This window comes from Drosophila hydei, unplaced genomic scaffold (genome assembly GCF_003285905.1).
Source record: "Drosophila hydei strain 15085-1641.00,03,60 unplaced genomic scaffold, DhydRS2 tig00008119-arrow-pilon, whole genome shotgun sequence".
Classification (NCBI taxonomy): Eukaryota; Metazoa; Arthropoda; class Insecta; order Diptera; family Drosophilidae; genus Drosophila; species Drosophila hydei.
Genome location: NW_022045830.1, coordinates 7,655,758 through 7,683,596, shown reverse-complemented (window position 1 = coordinate 7,683,596; position 27,839 = coordinate 7,655,758). Strand labels below are relative to the sequence as shown.

Below are 27,839 nucleotides of genomic sequence, written 5' to 3'. Positions count from 1 at the left end.
AACTGTGTCGCCCAATGAGTTCAGCAACTGTGGGAATTGCTAAATCCAATGTTACAAGTATCAGATGAGAACGGAAGAGAGAGAGTCAGAGAGAGGGAGAGAGAGCGAGTTTGCCCGGCTGCTTATCAAATGATAAAATTAAAGCAGTTCGCGCTGCACTACAATTTGCACCTCTGAAGTGGCAAATGCACGCAATGTGACACATGTGCAACACACACATGGAAAAGGCACTTTTAAATGTCACTTGGTAATTATTTTTGCTTGCATATTAAAAATGATTTATGAGCGCAACATGAAATGGGCCTTAATTGAAGGGAATGTGGCTTTAAGAGTTTGTCTCCTACGAAACACGTCAGCAATTGGAGTCAACAAAAAACACAATCTCAAGCGAATTCTAATCGTAATTATGGCTTACGAATGCTGTGTGTGTGTGTATGTGGCTATTGTTGCTCGCTCAACAACAAAGTGCAAGTGCGCAAATATGAAAATGTGAAACATGATACATGCGAGTGGAAAAGCCACTCAGCGCTCGAGTCAGACAGCTTGACGCCAGCACCGGAGCCGGAGCCGGAGCCAGAGCCAAAGCCAAAGCAAACTCTAAAAAGTTCCGTGTAACGATGATAAAGCTAGCCACCATATTGTTGTTGATTATTGCTGTGGTTGTTCTTGTTGTTGTTGTTGTTGCTTTTGTTGTCAGTTAGTCAGTGAGCCAAGCCAGCCAACGGGCTATAACAATGTCTATAATAGCAATTATCAAGCACAGGAAATTCCCGTTGTATTTGTGCAGTTTATGAAATGCTGGCCAAATGCAGTGCAAAGTTGGCTAAATGTACGTTGAGTGAATAGAGTGGGATAGAGAGACAGAGAGAGAGAGAGCGAGAGGTGTCAAGCAACAGCACAAGTGTAAAAAGCTCCACACAATACAATGATGTGATCTATGAGAGTGTGAGAGAGAGAGAAATAGCATAGTATGACGTATGTGCATCAAATATATAACATATGTATATATCTATATAGGCCTTAACAACTGCTGCCACTGTGACCAGTGTAGGCCAACCAATCGTTAAAATGCAACTGTCAAATGGAATCAACGTGACACGCCACCTAGCGTGCAGCAGCGTAGCTAACAACCAGATACTAAATACCTTGCATGTAATGCACATTAACCTCTTGAACTGCCATTAAATGAGCTTTTCGAGAAGCACAAATAATCGTTGATAAATTGCGATTTTGTGCACATATAAAAAGTTGTTAACAAATTCATTTGGCTGCTGTTTATTTAAAGTTGAATTTGATTCTTATCTTTCGCACTTTGTTTTGGCTTTGGCATCATGCAAATTGCCAGCTAATCGTTCCAGCTGTTTCAATAGAAAGACAACCAATAACTTTTAGCTCTTTTTATGCAAGCTCATTTCTCTATTTTATCGTTTTTATTATTATTTTTTTGTTCAGTTTTTATTTCGGCAAATTAGTTTCATTATTATTTTTTCTTTTATTTTTTTCACATTTTTTTTTGTTTTGTTTGCTGCGGTGAAACCTTCAAGGCCGTGCATATTGACTTCGTCGACTTGTTGTCGATGTTTTTTATTTTCATTTTCGCTTTGTGCTTTTATATAATTTTTAGCAATTTGTTGTTGCTTCGTTGTTATTATTATTTGTTACTTTGTTGCTGTTGCAACCTGTCGCAAAATATTTCGACGCATTTGTTATGCTCAGCTTATTTCATGATGATGATTGCTCTATGTGTGTGCGAGTGTGCGACTGCGCGTGTGTGTGTGTGTGTATATATTTATAGCCGCTGCAGTCATTCATCATGTGAGAAAAAAGTAGAAAAAAATTAATAAGCCGAAGCACAACACAAGTTGCGCCCACATGCAGAGCAGGAAGTGGCCAATAGAACAGGTTGCCTCGAACTCGGACTCAGGCTGCGACTGCGACTGCGACTCGAGTTGTGTCTAAGTGCCTGGCCAACACTTTTTAGCTACTTCAATGTGCTACATTCGAAATATATTTTCGTTTTTTTTTCTTTTTCCTTTTGCTGACAGTCATGCAACCTGCAAGGTCAACGTCGCCAGCGAAGGTGTTTCAATTTGTTTGATTTGACCGATTGTTTAGGGCGTCAAGGCTAGAACCCACAACGCAGTCGGCAACCAAAATAATTTTTGTTTATCGGTCACAAAAAAAAAGATATGACTTAGCAAACGCAGCGCTATAAATCAATGTGATTTCAATCAAATGCGGTCAGAAAACCGAAATATCATTTGATATGGAATCGGCTTAATAAAGCGTTATGAAGTATTTACTAAGTACCTAAGAGTCAAGCACTCGGAGGGGCTATTCTGATGTGCTGAGAGCCACAAGTTGGGCGCTGAGCGCTGAGAGATGAAACGATGACGTGATCGCTGGGACGCGCTTTATCAAGACGAATCCAACAATTTGTTAAGGCTGAGTCACATTTGGGTATAAAAGATTTAAGCGCTTTGGCTAAGTGGTTTCAATGGCAAGTTATCAAGCTGGATTGCTAATCCATTAGATGCTTATATGTTAAACGATTCTCAAAATATGCTGATGACGCTCGTTTAGCAGCTTTTGATGAGCGAACAGCAAAAATAAAGAAAAAGCGAAGAGAAAAAACAGGAAATATAAACAATGCATAGAGCTAAATAAATAATATGAGCGAATGCAGCAGGCAGAGCATAAAGAAGGTAGCGCAAAATAAATGACATTGTCGGATAAAAACAAGTCACAATGATCTAGTCGGGCATGCTCGACGGGCCCATACCCTAAGCTCAAATATCTATTCGATGTCTTGAGAGTAGATTTCTACTCTGCTGGAAAAATTTGGTCTTTGTGATGAATTTGATAAGTTTAACCTTCAAATCGATGTTGATATCAATTTGTTATCGATTTTATAGAAACACGAATCTTATCGATCACTAACTATTACTATAAACCAAAAGCTAAGTGTGCTTGCATTCCCTCAATACCCCAACAGATTCTAGGTGAGTCAACGCCGAGCTGATCAGATATACGTATATGTATATATACATATATATATATATATATTGTTTACTTATTACATATGCAAACAGAAGGCCAATCAAGCCCTGCTTGCTCACTTAGCAATGGATTAGGTGTATGCAAATAATCAAAACAAGGATGCGAAAAATAATACAGAGAATTAAAAACAGATATTTATCTAAATAAATAACTGAACAAGTAAACAATTTGTATGCCAAGAGCGGAGGCACTTCGGAATTACGGTTACGGTTAATAATACCTGAGCGTAGTTATTTCAGAATGCAAATATTTGCCAAATGCGAACGAACGCGAACGCGAACGCGAACGCTAAGAAGCGAATGAACCGAATCAACCGTTCGGATCGGTTGAATGCACTGCGCTCTGGCTGCCAGCGAAACCTCCAAAAAAATCAACATAGACAAAACAAAAGAAACGAAAATCGAAATACGAAAAACTGAATTATTTATGTGTGGGCGCGCCGCGAGAAGGTCGAAAAGGATTTCGCCAAGGAAGGTCTGTCAAAGAGATCTAAGCTCAGCTGGCTGGACACACTTGCTATGCAAATGCGATTCAAATTTCAGCAAAGCAGCGAGCGAACGAGCGAGGCGAGGTTTTTGAATTGTATCCAACGGATACTTCGTATAGGGCAAGAGCAACTGTCGTCATATTGGCAGCGAGCGTCACAAGTTATACGACAATTCGTTGTAGTTGTTGTTGTTGGCGTTGTTGTTATTGCTTTCCGGCATTGCAAGTCGCGCACGGGCAATGACAAGCACATAGACAGCTACAGCTACAGATACACGAAACAGATACAGATACAGATACATTTGGCGCGGTAGCTGAAAGCGCATTTTATAAATAGTTGCTGCTGCTGCTGCTGCTGTAGCTGTAGCTGTGGCTTTTAAAACGTATGAGCAGCAATAACAACAACGAATAAGTTGTTTGTTGGCTTTTTGATTTTGTCATTGCAAAAACAAACAATAAATAAAATACAAAGCTTTGCGAGTTTTATGATAGCCGCAGACACACACACACACACATATATTGCTAATACTAATGCACATTTATACTAATAGAAACACAATTACGTGCGCGCATATGAGAATTTGACAGTTTTTGCAGCACAACGGGATCTTTTAAGACTCAGAGCGGGAGAGTGAGTGAGAGAGTGGGAGCGAGAGAGGGCTAGTAAGAGTGTGGGTTAGCAGCTAAAGGTGTGAGTGAGAGGTTGCGACGATCGTTTTCAATTTTCGTCGTTGTTGTTAGTCAACGTCGCCACCTTCGTCAGCTGCGACGCCGATGCTGGCGCTGACGTCGACGCTGGCAACGGCATTGACCGCTAGAATGCAATCAACCTATTCCAAGGCCAAGTAGCCAGCGGTTTTTGCCGTAGGTGTCGCTGCCTCTCTCTCTCTCCCTCTCGCTGTGTGTGTGTGAGCATTTAACCACGTAGCTGTAGCTGTAGATATATTTGTATCTTATTAGCGCGCCGCAGCAAGTGAATCAAAATAATGAAAATGTCAGAAAATAGCAAATAAAATGCTGCAACAAAATAATCAACAAAATGCGCGTCGCATGGAGGTGGGCGAGCAGGTGAGCCGGTGCGGGTCAAAGGCTAACAAATTGCAGAACAGCTCTAAAGTGCTTTCCTTGCCGCCCTCGCATGACTAATTGCTTGGCACAGAGTGCAATTCCAGGAACTCTTTCATATTACTTTATGGCGAGAGCCAGGCGAAACGCAGTTTCAATAAGTCGATGACGCACGCTGATAAGCTGATTACACTGAAGATATTTAAAGCATTTCATTCGAGTACGTTTTTAATTTTTGCTCTGCTCTGGCTACCAACTAACCGAAATGTGATTTATGCGCGCAATTAATTGGCCAAAAAGCTTCTGTCAATGCGTAAAGGTCCGGCACAGAAATAAATTCAAATACGGCGCATGCGGTAAACCGGAATCGGAACAGCGCGTCATCAATTTTTTTTCCGCTTGCCCCTTTCTACTGTTCGCTTTTGTGTTTCGCAATATTTTCACAGTGATTTATGCAATTGCACTGTATTTCAGCAGATTGTTTGCCTTTGAAACTGTAATTTATGAATTGAATAAAACTAAATTGCATCGTTAGCAGAAATAAATCAGAATTTGGCTGCGCGACTGTGAAATACTCTACGTTTGAGTTGGGCTCGACTTGAAAATACATTTCCCATACGCCACGTTGGACACTTTCTGTTCGAATCAAATGAACCGATGGCAGTTTAAAATGTGAAATAGCAAAGCGACGCGCAAAGAGGTAAAGGTAAAGGTAAATGGTAAATGGTAAATGGTAAATGGTAAAAGGCAAACGAATACAAATAATTGCCGTCTAGACATAATTGAAGTGTCATTATGTTAATGAAACACGAGTAACCCGCCTGTGTCGTTTTCCCTTCGCGTCGCGAATGGGTTTTGTAACAAAGTTAAGAAATGAATACAGAGATTTGGGTTGCCACGAAGCAGGCTTTCTAAACAAGTGCAGCCACAGAGACGGCGACGGCAACGACGACAGCGACAGAGCCGAGACGGGTTTCAAGCTCAGCTGCATTCGCTTAGCTATATTTACATAAAAGCATGTTCAAGTACCTGCGTAGATGTTTCGCGCTCTGGCTTGTACCTGTCAAGGTGTTCAAGCCCACACGGAAATGCCGGCTAACACTGAATACCAATTGTTGTGATAAATCGCATCAAACTGCGTCACAGGCGAAAATAATATGATAAACGCAATACTCACACAGCGTATGCCCAGGGCTGCCAGGGCAGCAGTAATTAAACGCAATATGTCAACTCGACTCACCTGCAAAGATAAAATATGAAAAGGCGACTTTTAAATATGTGACAGCTTGAACAGCGCATTAATATCAAGCAATTAACGTTTCAATTATGCATGGGGGAAACCAATGGCAGCGCAGATAATGCTGCATACGCAATGCATAAATTACGTATACGCCGCATTGTGCGCGCTTGATGGGCCCGTTAACTGACAATTGGCAATTGTGCTACTGAAATCCCTCGTTAACTTTGTTGCGGTAAAAGTTTTCGGATTTCGCATTGCATTGACAGCTGTCAATTTCGGGTCTTTCCAAGTTGCCCGCAGGCGGCTAAGATTTCCCAAGAAAATGGCAACTTGAAAGCTAACCTTGAAGCATTATCGATTACTTTTTGCCACAACCAAATGCTCAGCTGTGCGTGTGTGAGTTTGAGTGTGTGTGTGTGGCTGACGGCGCTGTGATTGAGAGGCGAACGCAACGGCAGCAAAAACCACTCGAAAAACCAAAAGCCGAACTTAAATCCAAGTCTTAAGTTCAGCAGCAATAATTAAGGCCAGGCTCCATTAATGAACGTGACAGTGGGATAAGGGCGAGGGCTGCCCTGACAGCTGGGGGCATGCGCAGCTCGAACGGAGAGCGAAAATTGCGCGGGAAAACCGAACAAACAGTTGCAGTTGTCCTGGTTGTTGCATGCGACCCACTGAACCACTAAAAGCGGCGCTGACGTCGCTGCAAAGCCAATGGCAAAGGCAAAGGCAAAGGCAAAGGCACAGGCAGAAGGCAGCAGGCAGCAGGCAGATGGCAGAAGGCAAAAGGTTTGCCAGTTTGCTTGGGCAAATTCGCCGCAACCCTTAAAAGTGTTGCCATATCGATTTTCGCTGGTGACGTGTGGTATGTGGGCGATGGCAACGCCAGCGGCAACGTCGACGCCGACGCCAGCGCTGACTTTGCTGCCTGACCTTGAATACATCTGCAGAACTTTTCTCTATGCACTGCCAACAAATGTGTGCGTGTGTGTGCTCTGTGTGTGTGTGTGTGTGTGTGTGTGCTTTACTTTGCTGCTGTTGCTTTCGGTCGCGATTTTAATCGTTCGCTTTGTTTTATGCAAAACTTTGTTCCGGACAAACCCTTGGCAAGAGCTCGCACTAAATGTATAAATATAAAATTTATTTTAATTTGTTGCTGCTGACGTCATGTGCAGCAGTCGCACTATTGTTGTTGCTTGTTGCTGCTTGTTTGCTGCTGCTTTGACATGACTGCTGACATTTCATAATTTCCTCAGCTTCCTCTGGTCAAAAGCGAGAACAATTTTTTTGAATTTTCTGCTTTTCGCTTAGGTGGAAAATTAATTGGTTTCGGCACAGACAAAAGCAGCCAGCGTTTTCTGCTTTTTTTTATGCCACTCAACTGAACAATATAAAATTAATTTTAAAATCTCATATTTGTTGCGCCTGAACAGCACCATAAATCAACAAAAAAAGCAATTTGATAGGCCCTGATATATATATATATATATATAAATAAATATGATTGCAATTTAATTTGCAAGTTTAATAAATTCACATTGCGCTGCAAAGCTAAACTCGTAATTGAAACTATAATTGGCTAAGATGCAGATTTGTTGATTGGCTAACTGAATAACTTATGCTTAGTCTCTCCCTCTCTATCTCAGCGCTGTCTTCGTTCACATTCAACTTGCAGCTGCTGTAAATTTTCATTAATTTCTTTATGGACTAAAGTCGTTTACGACCAAGATGGACATCTGGGGCAGCACCTGCGCTGCATTCGGAACTAGCTGCCTTGACTTTGGCGGCATTTAAATGTTTAATGCATTTTTGCCGCTTCCCGCCCACAGAGCATTCGTCGTCAGCGACGGCATCGGCGTCGGCGTCGGCGTCGGCGTCAGCGACTGTCGCACATTTGTCAACATTTGTCGGGCTGCTCCAGCAAACTGTGAAGACTGCAAACAGCCGCAGCTGCTGGCTTTAAAACTAATGCCCCTTCGCTCTACTGATGCCACCATTAGGCATGCTGTTCCGAGGCGTGCCGATGCGCTTTAATTAAGCCGCGACGCCCACACTGCAAGCCACCCAGCCCAACCCAACCCCTGCTCTGCGCTGCTCTGCTCTCAGAATGCAAATGTCAACGAGTCGCTGTCGCAGTCGCAGCCAGAGTCACGGCCTACGCTGCGCTTGTTGCGCATTTAGAGGCTAAAACAAAAAAGAAGAAACGAAAAAGTTTTCCATGACACGTGTCGGCCCGCTCGCTTCTGGCCACTTCATTTGTTTATCTGTGGCTGCAAATTGCCCGACGACTGCTAAAATAATCATTGCAAAACAGCCAAAGCAAACCATTTGTTTGTCAAACCCAATTGCATTGAGTGATGTAACAGCGCCCTCTCTGTGTGTGTGTGTGTGTGTGTGTGTGTGCTGTGTACTTGCGTTACGAATATCTATATCATTGTTTTAAAGCGGAACGCTGTTCGCTTATCGCGCCTCATATCGCGCATACGTCCCATGTGCCGAGCGCCAAGCTTAATTTCTGCTTCAATACGAAATAAAATATATCGTAGTATATAATTAACAGACAAGTCGATGCCGCTTCCGAAAGCCCAAAGCAAAAGCTGCTAATGAAATCACCTGGTTGCTGCTGCTGATGCCGTCGGACGCAGCTTGTTTGGCTTTTAATTATGGCGCGGTGCGCCGACGCCAACAATAAATTTTGATGTGCATACAGCTACTTATAAATAATACATATACACGCAAACACACACACACACACACACACACACACACACGTACACTTATGTATGTGCAATTAAATGTTTGCTTTGCATATTCATGGCATTCGCATTAGCATTAGTATTAATTAATTTTGCGCAATACGAAAATTAATTAGCCATGAAAAGTGAATCGAGCGCAAAACATTTCCAAGTTTCGCCACTGCGACGCATTGCAAATTGTTCACTCTATTCACAATTAAGCGGCAAATACCTAAACACACACACAAACACACCAGCACAAACACACACACACCGACAAACATTGCTTGCATTTAGAGATCGTTTTATTTATGAGAAATGTTTTTGTTTTGCTTTTTTGTCAGAAAAGATATATGGAATTTTAAGTATGTGTTAAAGGCATACATATGTTGCTATTAGCATTGATTTATCAACAAGAGATTGTTTATATAAAAGAGCTGAGCAACAAACATATTCGCTTGGGGGACAATTCAACCTGAAATTTCGATAAATATCTTTGGCTTCGTAGAATATTTTGAATAAATTTGATTTATTGCTGAATTTGAAATGATTTTTATTTCTAAAGCTAACTCTGGACTTTCTCTATGAACCAGCTTTGGAGCGCTAACGAACCGGTTCAGTGCATTCAAAATGATTCCATAACAATGCAAGCAAATTGAAGCACTGAAATTTTCCCTTGACGACGTCAGCGACGCCAGCGTCGGCGTCGCAGCTGGCAGCAACAAATTGCACACAATTTTGCATCTGTGTGCGAACACGTGCCGTAATTCCCTTTGCGACGCGCGCCGCCCTGCGCTGCGGCAACGTGTGAAAAATGCGGCGAGTTGAACGGAAGTGAGCTTTTGCGCATGGCCGCAATGATGGCAACGTCAGCGACAGGCTGTTGAAGGGAATACGAGCGAGAGATAGCCAGAGAGCGACAACAAGAATGGGAAGAAGGGAGAGCGAGCGAGGGAGAAAGCAAGAGAGCGAGAGAGTGTGCCGTGCTGAGTGCAGGCGAGCGACTGAGTGCGAGCGAGTCGGTATGAGGGAAATGCATTTCATTGCGCAACATTCGTTTGCCGGCCGGCCGGCGCAACTTGAGGCTGCAACAGCGTGTTGCTGAGCATATGTGTGCTCATCTGTGTGTGTGTGTGTGTGTGTGTATGGGAGGTATAACCTACAAAACTGTGACACAGTTGCATTGGCAGCGCGCCCGCATACAAAGGCGAAAAAGTACAGCCACGACAACAGTTGCACTGGCCGCCATTTTGTTTGTGAAAAAGTGAAACTGGGCCAATTCGCCGGGTACAGTTGTGTGTTGTTGTGGGCCCCTACTCCCTCTCCCTCTCCCTCTCTCTCGCTATCGCTCTCAGTGCCTCGTTACACATAGATCTAATTGAGGCCTCATCATCTTGGCAGCTTGTAAAGTTTTCGTCTGCTCGCAAAAGTTTTCACTTCAATGCAAATGAAATCGAAATGTGGCCGCTGACAAATTTGCCGCATTTGCCACATTTGCAACTTTGCAACGCTTGTGCTTGTTTTTTTTTTTCATTTTCTGTTTTTGGCAAAAGTATGTCAGAGCCGGCTCGTGGCATAGTTGGCAGCAGCAGCAAACATTTGACCAAAAAAATAAAATAAAATAAAGGCGAAAAGTTTTACACAAATTTCGCAAACATTTTCAATTTACCGCAAAACGACATTGGACTCGCCTGTGGCAGCCACCGCAAGCGCATTCAAATTCGTTGCAATCAGAGTGACATTTGTAATTTGCATTTGCCATTGGTACAGACAACGCCAAGCGCTTCATGTGAGGTGCCCAAAAAAAGAAAAAAGTGAGAGAAAAGTAGAGAAATACGATAAAGATGCAGATAAGGAAAGCTGGCCCGGCCAGGGGCTCGGCCAAGTGTGTCCAATTGGGCCGATTGCCAAAGGCAACAATGACTGGCAGCTGGCAAAAGCAAGTGCAGCGTTGCCAGACTGCGCAACAAGCAACATTTATCGATAGACTGATCGATAAATGGGAATTAAATTTATAGAAATTGAATGTTTATAAAAATTAAATAATATATATATATAGAATGAGCTATTCATAATTTGTTGATCGATAAAAATGTATATCGATAAATCAGTGAGTATTAATGTCTGGCTTTATCATTCTGATCCCATTAGAAAACCAATTCAATGCATTAAATATCTTAGACAGAAGCCGAACAAACCGCATTGAACCAGAAATGGCAACAAAATAGAAAAAAGACAAAGAAGCGAGAGAAAAACAGCTAAAACATTACGGCAAAATTGAACGAAAAACGAGGCCAAATGATGCGGCATTTGGCTCAAGTGTCCGCCGGTCCGGTTCGCTCGCGTCGCCTCGCGTAGCGTCGCGTCGCCACACAGCATTTTTGTCACCTTGAACATGAAAAAGTGCGCTGCTCGCGTTTGCACTTGGCACAGATTTTCCTTCTATTTCTTTTTGTTTTTCTACCAAATCATTTTCCAATATAGCGAGAAAAACTAAATACTGAATGAATGATTCAGCTGTGGTTGTTGCTGCTGCTGCTGCTGCTTTGAATGTTGCCACAAATGGAAATTGTAATTTATAAATTATGCGCAGCTATGTTTACTGTTGCGATGGGAAAACAGCGTAATGCTGCCTAAAGCAAATATTTATACATACTGTACACAGCTATCTCTAAATATATATATATATATATAAATATATATATATATAAATGCATATAAATATATATATATACATATATATATATATCTGCTATTGCTGCTCGTTATGGCAAATTATTTTTATTGCATTTTTGCTTTACGACTTTTTCATATGCATTGCGTTTGCAGCTAATGTTGTTTTTGTTGTTGTTGTTGCACATTTCAGTCACATTTTTCTGCCTTTTGCAATTATGATAAATTTATGAGTTCGTTTCTCCCAAAACACCCACACACACACATACAAATACTGCGCTTCACTGACTTTTGTTTTCTTATTGTTGCTGCTGCTGCCACTCCTGCCAGTGACGCAGACGAATTGTTGCGCACTGCTGCAAGCAGCAAGTTTTTCCTTGGCTCTGCGTTTCCGCTGCTACTTGAGTTTTTGCACTGCTCGGTCTCTGTTTTCAAGCATTTGACAGCTTTACGCTCAATTTTGAAAACACACAAACTGTAAACTTCGTGGCAAATATGTGACTTGGCGTCGTCTACTTTAGGTTAACCAGTAAAGCGACGCCTGTGGCAGCTCCCCGGGGCGCGGGGCACATGTTAAATATTTCATATATCTCTTGATAAGTTCTGTGGAATTGTCCATTTAGCAATTGTTTCGCAACGCCCAGCGTGGGCAGCCAGTCAGGCACAAAGCGCAGTCATTACTCATACGCCCCGTGTTGCCCAATCAAGTGACGACGACGGCGGCGGCTTGTGGCCAAAGCATTTGCTGCGCTAATGACTTACAAATGATAAACGTTGCCAGAGCTGGCAGCTGCGCAGGAGAAGCTGAAGCTGTGCCTGCTTAGCAGCTCGAATAAATTGAGCTTTTTAGCAGCACAATTAAGTTTTTAATAAAGCCAGCACCCAATAACTCAATAAAGTCAACGGCAGCAACAGCTAAATGACGGATAGATAAATTTAAATTGCTTCCTAATCAGAATTCAAGGTTATTTTGCCATATGAGTGAAATTAATACGACGTTGGCTTATGAATCAAGTGCCAAAGGCATTGCCGAAGCTGTTTGCCAATCTCTGTTTCTCTGTCTCTCTGCGTGCATGCGCGCGTGTGTGTGTGTGTGTGGTGTGTGTGTGTTTGCCAAGTGAATGTTGTTTCAAGGTTGCTGCACACACACGCTGCCACTTGAATTGTACAATTTTTAATTAAGTTTTTGCTATATTTTTGTTCGTTCCGGTTAAAAATAAATGCACATAGTAAAGCCAAAAATTGAGGTATATGCTGCAAAGTCCATTAAGCAGTAAGAGATACGTATACTGCCACCTACTGAGTGTGTGAGCGAGAGGGAGGCATGTGACGATGCCTGTGCACAGCGAAAATCATAAATATAAATTTAAGCTTATTTACAAATGCAATAAAAATAAAAACGAACAAAATTTGTGAATAGACAAACAGTGCGAACAGTGTGCCAGGCCGCCGAATACCCTGTAGCAATTGGATCAATCATTATTTGATCTAATGTATCGGATCTGCTCAATTAGACAATTCATAATAGCTCGCAATCGAGAGCTTGTAAAATCAATCTCTAGTCGAGCACACTTCAGTCTGTCAAAAGTAATGCACAAATGGTGCGCTGTGTCGAAAAAGGCAAATGCAGCTAAGCTGCCAGCGCACACTCACGCACACATAGATATTGCTAATGCGACACGTGTGCCGCGCCATGTTGGCTGGCAGCGTCGAGTGCATTTTGCCATTTCACAGCCGCTGGCAGCGCTGTTTGCTGTTGCTTTGAAACTGTCAGCATTGCAAAAGCTAAACTGCAATAGCTTTGCCCTGCCTTTCCATTCGTCTGCCATTAGGCTAAGCCCCAGGTTTGTCCCCTCGTCTGCCGTCCCCTGCCCCTTCCCCTGCCCCATGCCCCTCGCGCAACCGCCGCGTATTGCACACGCCGCGCTGTCTGCCTTGTTTTGCACTATAATTTGCGCTTGCTTTTGTTAGCATTAGCTGCCGCTACCGCTGCCGCTGCCGCTGCCACTGCTGTTGATGTTATAAAACAAATTAGTTAGAAAACAAAATCAACAACAACAACGACAACGACAACGACAGCAAAAATAAAAGAGCCGCAAAAACGTAAAACAAATTTCGCATAGCTTATACATAGAACATGCAATTAGCCGGGTCTATGCCGCACACACTGAAAGGCAGCGGCCAATTTTAATGCATTGCCGGCAGGAAATTTGCAACAAAGTTTGCGTTGCTTTAGAAATTTTTCGGAAATTTGTCAATTTTTGGCGAAAAGTCTAAGCACTTTGCGAGCTGGACTAATTGATATGCCGCTTTGAGCATGTCAAAGTGAAAAAGTTTGCACTTGACTGCTTTACTTAGACTCGGCCACACCATCCCAGCAGCGCTTGGCCGTGTGCAGGGCAATTTACGACTGCGTTCGCCTTGCTTGGCAGCTGCCTTGTAATCGCAGCCTTGATTAAAAGGCAAAAGTCCGTGAGTGTGACTGCGGCTGCGGCTACGGCTGTGGCTACAGTTGTCACTGCTGTTACTGCTGTTAAATGCACATAAATCTGCATTTAAAATCATTTTTTTGTACCACAAATGCACACAAAACAAAAGCCATCATGGCGTATGAGTAATTTACAAACGTTCGCCGCTCGGTTGAGTAATGAAGGTTAATCATGCGCCATGTTGTGCCAAACACTTTGTGGCTGCTCAACTGCAGGCAGACAAAGTGCTGCGCACACACATATATTCGCTCGCACACGGTGCGTATGAGTAATGCACGCTACGTATACGCCACGTGGCCGTGGCTGTCGAGCGCTGCTGCGCTTCCCTTGCCCGACAGCGGCAATAATTGCGCACAATTACCCATTAATTGCATTCATTGCAGTTTACACAAAAAAACTGACACTCAATGCCAGCGCTGAGATCATTTCGCGTAGCCACAGCCACAGCCGCAGCCGCAGCCACAACCACAGCCAAAGCTATCCATCTAACCACTTATCTATTCACACGGATAGCTCTGTGGCAGCTTGTCTGTTGTTTGTTTGCTCGAGATTATGCGGAAATCTTGCAAATGTCTTTCAAATAGGCCGCCAGGCAATTGGGCGCAAATCAATTTTGTTGCGCCGGTGGGCGTGGCACAGCTGCCGGCCTGGCATACATAAGCAACGAATGCGCTCGACCGCTCGACTGACAGCCGGAAACATGACAATTTCGGCTGTGGCCTGCGCTCGTGCAACAGGTAATCAGCCGGACATGGCGCAAAGTGAAAGTCTAGCCAAAGGGAAAGGAGACCAAAGCCAAGCTGTGCCAGTAAAAGATTAGTTTAATAACAATTCCACCAGCTGAAAGAAGTGGCAGGAAATAAGTGAAATTGTCTACAATTTGGCTGCGCCTATTAAGTTTTGCTCAGCAAATAATTATTACAAATCTATTAACACCAGCGAATCATTAATGGAAACCTTTGGCCGCCGCCTTTTCGCCTCGCCTTAACAGTCTCCCAGCGAGCAGCCCTGCAGCGCAGGCGTTCGCCCTAATGTAAATAAAATCTAATCACATATTCAAGGCTAACAATGCTCACTTTTGATATGTATCCCAAGCGCTCACGTTGCCGGCGCTGAGAGCCCTCAAAAGCAACACACACGGGCCGAAAGACGAGCTGACAAAGCATACAAAAAATGAAATGTATATATAGACATATATTTAACTGACTAGTTAGGGCATACGTATTGCAGAGCGAGTATTTTCGAAACTCGAAACTGAAGTGAAGAAGCTGTTGGTAGCAGCTCAAAGTTACGTAAGCTTCTTAAATGTTCTTTGTGTGGCATATTTTCGAGTCTTAAAGCATAATTCATAAAGTTTCTAACAATATTTTAGTTACAACAGAGAACGAGATAGAGAACAAGCGAGAGAGACAGAGAGAGAGAGAGAGAGGGAGATAGGGAGGAGATGGAGAGAACTTTTGCTCATTGATTTTTGTCATCATAGTGGGTGTGCGTGTGGGCGTGCGTGTATGTGGCTCTGCGTGTGGGTGTGCGTGTGTGTATGCCTCATGGCTGTGCAGTTAACGAGCTGCTGACGCTGCCCTTTGATTGATGTGCTCTTATTATGGGCTCGTTTTCGGTATTTATTTAATTTCCTGACTTTTCACAGTTGCCCGTCTCGTGTAATGAATCGAGATGCGAATTAAGCATACGCCGCGTGTTTCGTATGCGCTGTCGCTTTGGCTGTTGCTTGCCAAAATGACGAGAAAAAATGATGTTCAGACATTTACATAAATATAATTATAGCAATTAAAATCGGTACACAAAGTTGCAATTAAATTGCAACAAATTTTGTGCCGTTGCGCTCTGTTTGGCCGAAAGTCTGGCCGCATTCCTTTGATCTAATCAGCGACTGTGTGACTGTGTGGCTGTGTGACTTACCTTCTTCTTGCGCTCCTCCTTGAAGTCGATGACAATGCCCTCGTCCGAGGTGGATACCGAGGTTGTGCGTATACGTGCATTGGCCGATGCATTGGCCGCGTCATGCGGCGACAATATGATGTGGCCGTGCAGCACATTTCCATCATCGCTCAGCGGCGGCGAGGCCGAGCCGGAGCTCCAGGAGGCCGACGAGCTGCTGCCCGGACTGGAGCCCAGCCATTTATCTGGAACTGAGAACAAAATTGAAATCTGACGAGTGCCGAACACGAACACCTCTGATCTCCGACCTCCGACACCTACCTGTATTCGGCGAGTTGTGTAGATTCATTAAAATCAATGCTGCATTGCATTCGTTCATCTCGTCACCTTTGCATTGATCGCTGTTGCAATCGTAAGTGTCGCTTGGCGGACGCTTCCGTGAGCTGCAAGGACCAAGAAGAGGAGGATGTGTTTAGAAAGCTTCAAATGCATTGATTACTAATTTAGATATTATTAATTTATGATTTTGGGTATAAATTAAAGGCAAAGATTACGTCATACCTGAAACGACTTTCAAAGTAAATTTGAGATTCTATTAAAAGAGTTATAATCGAGCTTTAATGTAAATTTAATGAAAAGCTCACTTTCACATCGCTGAGCTTTTGAAGTTTCTTAGAGCTTTAGGTAAAATAACTGACAGATCTAAACATATTTCAATGAATATTAAGTGAATTATTGTATTAAGCACATTTTGAAAGCTCTTTTAATCAGCCCAAAAGATATAAAAGATTTTAAAAAAATTGTAGATTATATTTATTTAAAATGAATAAAAGTTTTTAACTGTCAAAAGTCTTTAAAACTAATTAGATTCGCAGTTAAACTAAATTTAATCTGAGCAGCTTTCATTGTATGGGTCGAAAAGCTTTTGAAGTTGCTTAAAGCTTCAATTAATATTAGCTAGAAAAGCTCTTCATGCCTACTATAACACTTTATATCAGCTAAAGTAATTGAGAAAATTTGACAACAATCTAGCCAAGCTAATGGCAGTCGAGACCCACTCCATTGGGCAGAATCATTGAGCGTTTACAATAATTAGAAATATTTGAAATTTGTGCCGTGATACAAGAATTAACTAATTTCAATTGATTAAACCAATTTCGCAGTAATTTGACTGCTGATTGTTTGAGAGATAAAAAAGCCTCGTTTATGTGTTGGCAATGCAAAGAATTTAGAAGGTCAGCATTGGCCCAGTTGTGCCGAGCTGCGAGGCTCGCCTCGGCTCGGCTTTAATTAGACGCCCTCGCATAAGCCTAAACTCTAAGCACATCAAAAGCAGTTGCCGCACATTCATGTTGCTGTTGTTGCCCTCGATGTTGCTGTTGTTGTCAATGTAATTTGCAACAACAATGTGACGAGGTTTTTTTTACGATAATCACCCCGTGAGGCATTTCAATGCGGCGCAAAACTATTTTTCCATTTAGCTAATTTGTGGCCAACGATTTTGAATGCCCCTGCAGCATTGTTGTTATTTATGCTATTGCTATTGTTGTTGTTGTCGTTGTTGTTGTTGTTGCTCATTCATCATTAATTGACGGCTAGCAGTACAATATTCAGAAATATTTTATCGCAACATTTTTGCTGCTGTGCAAATTTAACTGACCTTGCGCAAATCAATTTTGGTTTTTTGGCAGTTTTTTGGTGTATTTGCCAGAGAACTTTGTTTGCTTTTTGAAGCGGCGCTGACGTCAACTGAGAGTTTTTGGTGGCTTTAAGTTCACCTTGGGCTAACCTTGGACTCTGAACAACAAAGCGAAGCGAATCAGTTATCCTTTGGCGCTGACTTTATGAACGCAACTTGCGTCAACGAATGCAAGCCAAATGAGATGCAGGCAGCGGGCAAGCTAAGAGGATACTGGATAATAAAGACGCGACAGTCGCGCGGCGTGTCATAAATTCAAAACATTTCAAATGCCAGCAACTGATTTGAAATACGCGTAATGAAGTCGACTGGAAGAAAAGCTGATTCTAATGTTGCTGCTGCTGCTGCCATGGCAGCTTCTTATAAATAAATGCCAGCAATTGAGACGTCGTCATTGTCATTGCCACGAGCAGAAGCTGATGCTGATGTTGATGCCGTTTCCGTTGCCGTATCAAGCCGCCACGTAGCTATTTGCCAGCATTAATACTCAACTGACAGAACGAATCCTGCATTGCATTTTCAGAATTGTTGAATCGATTGAATTGTTGATGGGCTCGCCCACTGGGCAATTATTGATGATTAGACCTAAGCGGCTTAGTTCTATTGACTTTGCTGCTATAGAAACGGCTAGTCCTTGAGCAATAAAATATAAAGATGAAAATTAAAGTGGCAAATGCATTTCAGTTCGAGCAAAAGTTTTCATAACTGACAAACTTGAAAAATTGTAATCAATTTTAAATCAGTTCTAATGGAGCAGCAGCAAATGCATTAGGCTTTTTGGCTCAAAGTGCCTTTTAATTTATTCACTTTCAATTAGAAGTGCTGAGTGAACAGAATTTCATATATCGTTGAGTGCCAAAAAGCGAGGCTTTAAGCCAACTCTGATTGAGTTTCGTTTGCAGCTGCAGTCGAAAAGCCTTTTCTAGTCTCTACAATGGTCTTTTGCTCAATCGATGCCAAGACTCGCTACGTATGTCCATGCAAGCTGACATCATGCAGTTTATAGAACGTTTCAGGAGTTTCTCTTCCTCTTCTTTTACTTTTTTGTTAACATTTCTTATCGCTGGCATCAGCACTTCAGCTACATATAAGCCGAAACGTGAAATTGCATTCTAGATGCGGCTGCTGCTGCTGCTGCTGCCGCCGCTGTCTGCAAACCCTTTTGCAAAATACATTTTAGTCCATTGTGCAAATGCAGAGGCCGCAGGCAGCGACAACTGAGCTGCTGCCGCTGCAGTGAGGTGAATGCAGCTCCTTCTGAGAACAGCTGCCATAAAATTTTATTGCCCAGCTACCAGGTTTGGTTTTTAGCCTTTGTCTAATGCACGCGCTTTGTCCGCTGGTGTTTCGTGTAGAGCGCTTGAGCTGGCTCGAGTGCTGGCTTAGCTGGAGTTTGGCTTTTATCCATTTGGCACCTTTCCGCCTCAGTGGCCACTTTTTGGGCCGCCTCATCTGCGCCCCAATTAAATTGACTAAACTTGACGATAAATTTTTGCCGCTCGTTGCTAATCGCATAAAAGTAAATTTGCGCATAAATCGACTTTTGAAATCTCGGCATTAGATGCAGCACGCTGGCGGTCAGTGTTGCTGCCGCCGCTGCCGCTGCTGCTGCTGCTGCTGTTGTTGTCGCCGGCCGGCCTGGCTGCCTCGAGAGACGCGTGCTGCGCGGCGCGGGCAGTCATGGGCATTTTGGCCATCACGATGTGGCCATTTTGTGCGCACAATCGGTACCGTTAGGTTCAGCAGCAAAACACCAACAGCAACAGCAACAGCAACAGTAAGAGCAACAGCAACAACAATAAACAGTCCATTGCTTTCTGCTCGATTGCGCAGCAACTTTAATAAACTGCAAGCAGCAGTTGATGCTGTTGCAAAATTGCACTCGCTCTCTTTCCCTCTCTGTGTCTGTCTCTGTCTGACTGCGTGGCCTCACGTAAATTGCGCCTGGCAAAGATCGGTCCAGGAGCTCGGGGATTGGCGCGTGATTGAAATGCGATATATTCGCGCCGATTTCGGGGCCAGCGCTTGAGCGCAGCCTGGGAAATGTGCTGTGATTTTCACTTGGTTGTATTCGTAATGTGTTGCCGTTGCAGCTGTAGCTGTTGCTGTTGCTGTTGCTGTTGCTGTTGCTGTTGCTGTTGCTGTTGCTGTTGCTGCTGGCCAAGGCGATGAGCCTCAGCTCTGGCAACTTTGGCCCGCTGTTTGCTGTTCGCTGTTTTGTTGGCAATTATTTGCCCACGCCGCTGGTTGCAATCAGCGGGCGACGCTGGCAGCGACGTTGCATGCAGCATGCAGCAAGCAGCAAGCAGCAAAAAAAAGGTGTTGAAAGCAAAATTACATTGCAATGTGCAGCAGCGGCAACTGTCGGAAATATGCGCGCTCCAGAGATGCGATATGATATGCCCAGTCAAGGCGGGCTGGGGGCATGCGATGTTAGGTCTGAGCTGACTATTCGTTTGCATGCCGCATAAAAATTAGTTGCAACTGCAATTTATAGCCTCTTGTTGCCGCTGTCCGTTTCAGTTGCTCCGGCTGTTTTTGCTGGATTGAGCTGCATTCGTTTTGCTTTGATTTGTGGTTGCGCCAAGAAACTGCAACGCAATTAAAGTCCACTTCGAAATGAGTTTATTGAATTAGACACGTGCTCGAGAAATTGGATCGGGTAATTGTTGGGGCCAGGACCAAGCATTAGACAATAGCGCGGCAGCCTTCGCTCGTACTATTTGAACAACTTTCACCCAAAGCAGCGCAACAAACAAAGCAAAAGTAAAAGCGAGCTTCAACCCATTGCCAAACAATTCTCCAAGTCTTAGAGCTCATTTACTAATATTCGTACATGTTTTAAGCTAAGTACGCGAGTTCATTGCTCCTAGTGAGCGCTGCCAACTTGACTGGCGCATTTTGCCAGCATTATCACTTGACACGATCTTATCGCCTTGGAAAAGCCAAAGTCAGTGCTTGATTAGAGGCCGCAGAGGCTTGATAAGGCGCTGAGTGTTTTGCGCCTCAATGGCTGCGCAGACTTCATTGAGGCCTTTTTTGTGAAGCAGCGCTTATCAGTTGGCCCGATAAGAAATATAGAATCATTGTGGCACAATCAATGTGACGGCAACAGCGGAAGTGTGGCCCAAAGCAAAGAGTTAACCCCGTTGCGTATGCGCAATATTTGAATATATGCAAGCAACTTTTTCAAAATTAGTAAATGCCCGAGATCCAATTACTCTGGTGAAGGCCTACAGCGGACCTATTTATATATCTTTTCAAACTTTTTATATATAAAAGCGACAATGACGTAGTTCGCTTTGGTTTGTTTTCTTTGGTTTCTCAATATACACAGACGAGTGCTTGTCGAAGGCACTGTAGTTGTAGTTGTTGTTGTTGCTGTTGTTGTTTTTTCTAGTTGCGTGTGCGGTATTTGAAATCATGGGCCTATGCGTAATTTCCAAAAATTTCGCATCGCCGATTTTGATTTCGTTTCATTATTTGTTATTTGTTTTCTTTTTAAAAGGCGACCTCTTTTCTGGCTGTTGTTAATTTGTAGGTTTCTTTTATTGTGTCTGTGACACACATTTCGCATATTTTGGCAAGAAAAAAAACTGAAACAGCAATAAAATCGTATAAAGCAAATAAAACCCTGGCCAGCAGCGAGACGAAGACTGAAGTCGCATACCGAAACCGAGAGCGGGACAGCGCGTCTGTTTGTGCCTATAGCTGGGCAAGACCGCAAAAAAAAAGGCAGAAATAAAATAAATAAATATACACACACAAAAAAAATAAGAGAAAAAACGTAAACAAATATTGAAATTTAAATGCGGCCTTCGCAGGCAGGCGGCAGGCGGCAGGCAGGTGAGCCACGCAGACAAGTTGGCCAGAAGGCGGAAACAGCACATGGAAAGGCGAGTAAACACAACAACACACGCACACACACACAGAGCTAGTTGTTGTTGCTAATTTGTGCGTAACTGTAAAATGTGTGTCGTGACGCTCGCCTCTGTCTGTGAGTGCGTGAGGCGCGAGAGATATGAATCCGCGAAAAGAAACAAAAAAAAAACAACTTAACTCAATGGCACCTGCGTGCGTTATGCTCACTTTTTTATATCACTTTACGCAGTTTGTTGTTGCTGCGCTCTCAATATTTACTTGGGGATTTTTGTTAATTTGTGTTCGCTTTTCTTTCTGCTTAGATAACAGCCCGGAGCATAGTAAATACTAGTTTCTATTCATTGTTATTTTTTTGAGGCGTAGTAGTGTTTTCTTCCGACTATCGCCGACTATCGAGCTGCGTGGAGCACGTGCTATTTGATTTGGCATCGAAAGTGTGAATTGATCATTGGCACTTGAAGTGGCTTCGCGTCGGCCTGTGGCCTGAGCATAACTCTAGCGATTAAGTTAGGAGCAGCCTGTGTCAACATGGTTTAGCATTCATTTTGGAAGAGAAAACAGTTAACAGCTTGCCATAGTTGGCTAGTTGGAGCCGCATCGTTTACATGGCCAAATAGCGCATTTAAATTTCGTCTATTTCGTTTCTTTTTTGGCCTTTTTTTCTGCGCTTGCTGCTCACGTCTAGCGCTGTCTATGCCATTTGGAGGCTCATTTGCACAAATTACTAACATTGCGACAGCGGCTAAAGACATCGACGACGACGACGACAACAACAGCGCAAGACGACGACGACGACATCGATGGGCAGGAGAATTGCAATTGTTTAGAGTCAACATTAACAAAAGGAACGGCAGAAGGGGACAAAAAACCCGAACGAGGCATTGTCACCACATTCCGGCAACGGAAGCCAGCGGCAATGTTTTGCAATTGCCACTAGAAACGAGCCAGCAGCAGCGGCAGCAATTGCTGTGACAGTGGCAGATTGGCTATCGCCCTAGGGGCGCGCTCCTGGTCCCTGCCCGGCAGCAGTCATGAATAAAAATCGTATTAATTCGAGGCAGAGTCGATAGCTGCCTCAAGGGCAGCTAACAGGAGCAGCCAACTTGAACTTGAACATTGCCCTGGCCAGCTCCTATATATATATATATATATTTCTCTCTGTGTGTTTTTCTTGTCCATTAGAAATGCGCGGAGCTCAGCGAGTGACAGGCCTTGTTCGCGTTCGCTTTTCCCCAGGCGATGCGACTGCACCTTGCCAGCGAATGACAGCGGCGAGTGCCCTGCGGTGCCTACTGTACCCAGCTCTTTTTTCGTCTTTTCTGTTGGCTGCTGCTTTTTGGCCATGGCCCACAGGCACTGGCACTTTCTATTGTCTCTGCGCCAATTGATAAATCACAGGAAAATTCAATTTGAAAATCGGTAAACAGCGTCGGCTGCTCCTGCTGCTGCTGCTGCTGCGTGAATGGCGCACGTGATGTGCAGAATTTCCGCTGGGTGCCACACGAACTTGGCAGACAGGCCAACGGGCCAACGGGCAGCAACCACTGACAGCAGCAATAAGCGTGTGACAGTCAAAAGGGCGTAACAAGCTGGCAGTTGTCACATGCGAACGCGAACAAATAGACAACATAGACACAAGGCACACCTGCCTAAAGGTAGCTCGCAGCTCGCAGCTCGCATGTGGGCAGCTCTAATGCTTGCTGCTGCCTCGGCGGCTGCTGCTGCTGTTGTTGCTGTTGTTGTCACTCATGTGTCAGCGCCATTGCCAACGCCTCCAGCTGCTTAGCATGCAGCGCAGCAAGCGTCAGGAAGCGTTGCTTCTTCTGCCTCTGCTGCCGCTGCAATTGGCTGCAACAATTTAGCGGTACTTGCCTCGACCATGCAACTAAGTCCACGAGCACGACCATGGGAATTATGCGCTTTTGCTGCAGACGCGCAGTGGGAAACGTGATTCGACCGGTGAGCAACTTGAGTGTTGGCCTAGCACTGGGCCTGATACCAACTGCATGGCTAGCAATGTTTCAGATGAAATCGATAACTCATGATGCATAAAAACATCGATATATCGATAACCATTAAGTATAGATAAAGTTGACAAACAGCAAAGGGAACAGAATATATGACTAATTGTTGTATTAAAAAGTAATCGATAACATTTCGATAAGCGATAATAACACAAGAAAGCCATAAATTAAGGGTATCAGTTAGAATATATTGATAAACGACAAGAGTTGCGGCCTTTTAATTAAGAGATAAGGCTGAAAATAACGATAGTTTTTAATGCAAGAGATCGATACACAGTTTCGATAACTAATTCTTGTGATACATACTCTTGTTGCGCCTTTAACTTGCGAAATTATATCGATAAACGATGATAGATGCGATGCATTTGCAATCAAGCATAATATCGATCTTAGCAAGTTATCGATCTGACGTTTCGATAACTTAAACACAGATAAATTAAAATGAAGCATGAACTAATTGTTCCCATCTTGAATTGTTATCGATTATAGACCGATAACTATAGCGTTTGCCCTACAAGGAAGCACTGCTAACCAAATTGCTAGCTATCGGTCCCAATGTGCCACCTTCTGCCACGCATTTGGCCCACTCGCAAGCAAGCGAGGCTCGTCGCGTACGTGCGTTTGCTTTTACAGTTAAGCGTCGAGTGCCGCCGCACACTTTGGCTAAATGGGTTGCACACACACACGCACACGCACACACATACATATAGACTGCAATCCGTTGCCCGCAGGGGCAATAATGCCAGCTGCATTTTGATGACCCGCTCGCTGCTGCATGGCCAACATTTAATTCAATTAACAAATCGCAACAGCCCAGCAAACAAATAAAAAAATAAATAAACGCGCCAGGCACTTTAATTATATAGAAACATACAAAGCCCCAGCCTCTGCCACTCCCTTCCATTGTCTCCCCCTCTTGCCACTAACTAGCCGCAGTGCATTTTATAGCCTTGATTACTACAGCTTAAAGTTGGTTTGGCTTTGCGCTTTTAAAAATTTTGATTTGATATATATAGAGGGAGATAGAGATAGAGTGTTAAAGAGAGAGAGCGCAAAGCTGGCCATGGACTCAAGGCTGTTGTTGTTGTTGTTGGCTGAGAGTCAAGTTGAAACGTGGCTAGATGAAAATCCCTTCATTAGACTCGGGCATCTTGGCCAAAAACACGCGCGCGCGCACTCGCCTGCTCGGGCTCAAATGTATTTGCATTCAAATTGCCAAATTAAACGTGATACAACAATTTCATGTAAATGTCTTTCATTGTGTTGTTGTAGGTCGCCCAATGACAAAGCCCAAAGGCATTAACAGAACTTTTCGAGCAGCGAGCCTGAACTTTAATTGACAACAGTCTCAGTCAACAGCCAACAGCCAACAGCCAACAAGCAACAACGACACAGGCACAAATCTAATGCAATTTCCAGTGACCGCAATAGTCGCAAAATAAGCCAAATCAGTTTGTAGTTTTGCTGTTTGCAGTTTGCTGTTTGTTGTTTGTTGTTTGTTGCTTGTTGCTTGGCTCTGGCACCAAAGGCTAGAAATGTGTAACTGTAACTTTGCACAGAGCGCTGGCAAATTATAGTGTGCGGTTGGTTTTGCCTTTTTTTCTTTTTGGACTTTGCCAAATGACTTTTGTTGCCAGACGGACGGACGGACGGACGGACGGGCGGACGGAAGGACGGACGGACGCTCAGCCATTCAGTCATTCACTCAGTCGACGCTCGTCAGTGCCAACACCCGCAGCGTTTGCTATTACAATTGGAAACGACTCAATAAGATTGGTCAAAGGCCCGTAGCCTGTCCAGATCCAGCTCCAGCTCCACATCCAGTCCAGACAAGACTCAGTCCGACTGCAACTGCAATTATGCATTCTGCGTCACCCCCTCGCTCCTCTTCTTGATGCCCCACTGACAACTGCAGCTAGAACAATTCAATCTAATTTTTGCGCATTTTTCGTTCTCAGAATTTGCGTTTCGACTGCAAGATGTTGCGTGCGTTGCATGCAACGCGGCCCCGCCCACCGATCTGCGCCCCAGGCTCTGCTCATAAGTGTGCACATTAAGTTTTATTGCCGGTCGATCCAAATCGGCACACAGCAGACATAGAAAACGAAAAGCCAAAACCGAAAAACTAAACTTCAATTTATGAACAACTGTTGCTGCCGAGCGAATTGTTGCCGCTGTTGCTGCTGTTGCTGTGCCATATTCCTGGCAGGCAACGTCAGCTGAGTTTTAGAAAATTTACTAGCTGTCGGAAAATGGTTCATTTTCATTTCGCTTTTCCTGACGTGTTGCTCCACAGCTCGTTTCAGCCACATCTGCGCCTCGTCGTCCCAGCAGTTTCCCATGCTCATATGCATTTAGATATATCTATATATACTTTATACATATATATATATTGGCACTCGTATATATTTCGACATCTCTGCCGCGGGCTTATTAATGTATTCGTGCATAAATAATGCAAAGACTCTGCTGCTTGCCTCCAGTCCGCAGTCGCGCCCGCCCTCTGCCCGGTCTAGTGGGCCCAAATGCACTTTTAAATATAGCCAGTGGCCCATTGGCCGTGCGTGGCCAGCGAGAACGTGTTAAGCAGCATCGATGCCAATAAAAGCGAACTCCAGCTGCAGATGCTGTTGCTGCTGCTGCTGCTGCTGCTGCTGCTGCTGCTGTCAGTGGCCATCGGGCAAGTTGTAATAGAAATGTTCAGCTAAAACCTCAGAATGTGATTTAAACTTTTTAATCAACAGAATGCGAAAACAGATTAATCAGGCGAGAGATAAACTGTGTCAGCATTTAATTCCTTCAAAGCTGCTTTAAGCTTTGCTTAAGATTTATAATCTTTAAGTACAGCTATAAAAACCTAACGCTGCAGCGAGAGGCAATTAAAACAGCTTTAAGCTAGATCTATTTCAATCTTGATTGGTTTGATTTTGAAGAGCTTTAAGTTTTAAGCTTTCTAAAGAAGCTTTATGCTTTATCAAGGATTCATTCTTAAACTAATGTTAAGTTATATATGTGATATCAACTTTAATTTCATTCATTCTACAGCTAATTAAAATCTGAATATTGTATTAATCTAAAGCAGCTGAAAAGCTCATTATTTAAAGCTTTACTTCCTCATTTTTTTTTGACATTTTTGTTGTATGCAAATTTCATGGCTTGTTGCCTGCGCCTGCATTTGAGCACATGGAGAAAAAAGCTTTGACCCTGCCAACCAAATCGATTCGCAACTGGCACGAAACTCATTCAAGGCGCCTCCTTGTGGACGGCTCAAAATACCAAAGGAGAGAGAGTGAGAGAGAGAGCAAAAGGCAGGTAAGAAAAAATGATAATACCCCGAAAAAGCAATGGCCACAAAGACATTCAGCTACGAACTAAACTTGCAATGGCATTTCAAGTTTTTTTTTGTCTTTTCTTTTCTTTTCTTTTCTTTTCTTTTCTTTTTTATTTGTTGCGCGCCGCGATTTGAATGCAAAAATATAAAATTTTACGATCAAACAAACTATTCGTGCAGAACATCGGAAAATTGTGTTTACGTTCGTTTGGAACGGTAAAGGGAACGGAACATTGGCCACTCGCATTTATGAATGTCTTTATATATATATGTGTGTGTGTGTGTGTGTGTAGCCCCCCATTTCCAGCTAGAGCTAAAGTATCTCCGGCTAGCTGCGAATGCGAATCCATTTCAATAATTTGCAGTCGAAGGGGCCGCCGCCGTCGCCGTTGCTTAGAAAATGATTATAAATTTATTTTTTCCCCTCATTTTCATTTTTTCGCATTGCATTTGCCATTATCGTTGCCTTCTTGCTGCTGCTGTTGCTGTTGTTGTCGCTGGCTTTGTTTTTGTTCTGCTTCAATAATAATTTTGACCCACTTCTGCGCTCGACTTGACTTTTTATTGTACTGAAATTAAGTTTTTTTTTGTATTTTATTTTTTTATTTTTTTTTTTTTGTTTTTGAGGGCAACAGAAACACTCGATCCGCGCAATATTTGTACGTTTATATTCTTGGCGGCAAATACTTTTCAAGACTTGGCTAATTGCCTCGCTACCAGCTTCGCCAGTTGCTTTTATTGTTGTATATTAAGTATAAAAAAAAAATATATATTTATATATATATATTATATATATATATATCTTAAATCTGTGCTTGTTGTCGCGTTGACGTCACACTGCGTTGTTGCTGTTGTTGCTCTTCATGCACTGGGTTCGCTTGCGCTTATCACATGCCTTAAGTGGGCCACTCAAAGTCTGCGCTGCAGCTTGCAACGCCAAATACAGATGACAACAGCTGCAAACTGTCAATTAATCATTAACTAGATTCATGCTGGAAAGCTCTTTGCATAATCAACGTTAAAAGCTATTTGAAGCTTAAAGTCAGGCAGAACTCTCAGCTTAAGTGCGGTCAATTAAACTAAGAGTTCTAATTGAAGCTTTGAAAGCTTCAAATTTTAAGTAGTTATAAAGTACAGCTTTGAGCTTGCAGTAGATCATCTCATCACTCACTTTAATTGAAGAAGTCATTGAAACTTTAAATAAAGCCACATCTTTATAGAAACTACTATATAAATGTGTTACAAATATGTGAAAT

The 27,839-nt window shown here is 43.2% G+C and overlaps 1 protein-coding gene across 4 annotated transcripts in view; it reads right to left on the bottom strand.

Annotated features, from left to right (window-relative positions):
* LOC111596799 (zinc finger protein 395) overlaps positions 1-27,839 on the bottom strand; it is a 140,314-nt gene that overhangs the window by 32,035 nt on the left and 80,440 nt on the right. For all 4 annotated transcript variants that reach the window (XM_030224869.1, XM_030224870.1, XM_030224871.1 and 1 more), the window contains exons 3-4: positions 15,969-16,090; positions 15,669-15,898 (exon numbers count right to left, since the gene is read on the bottom strand). In XM_030224869.1, the coding sequence (XP_030080729.1) occupies positions 15,669-15,898; positions 15,969-16,090 (352 nt within the window). The remainder of the gene's footprint in view (positions 1-15,668; positions 15,899-15,968; positions 16,091-27,839) is intronic.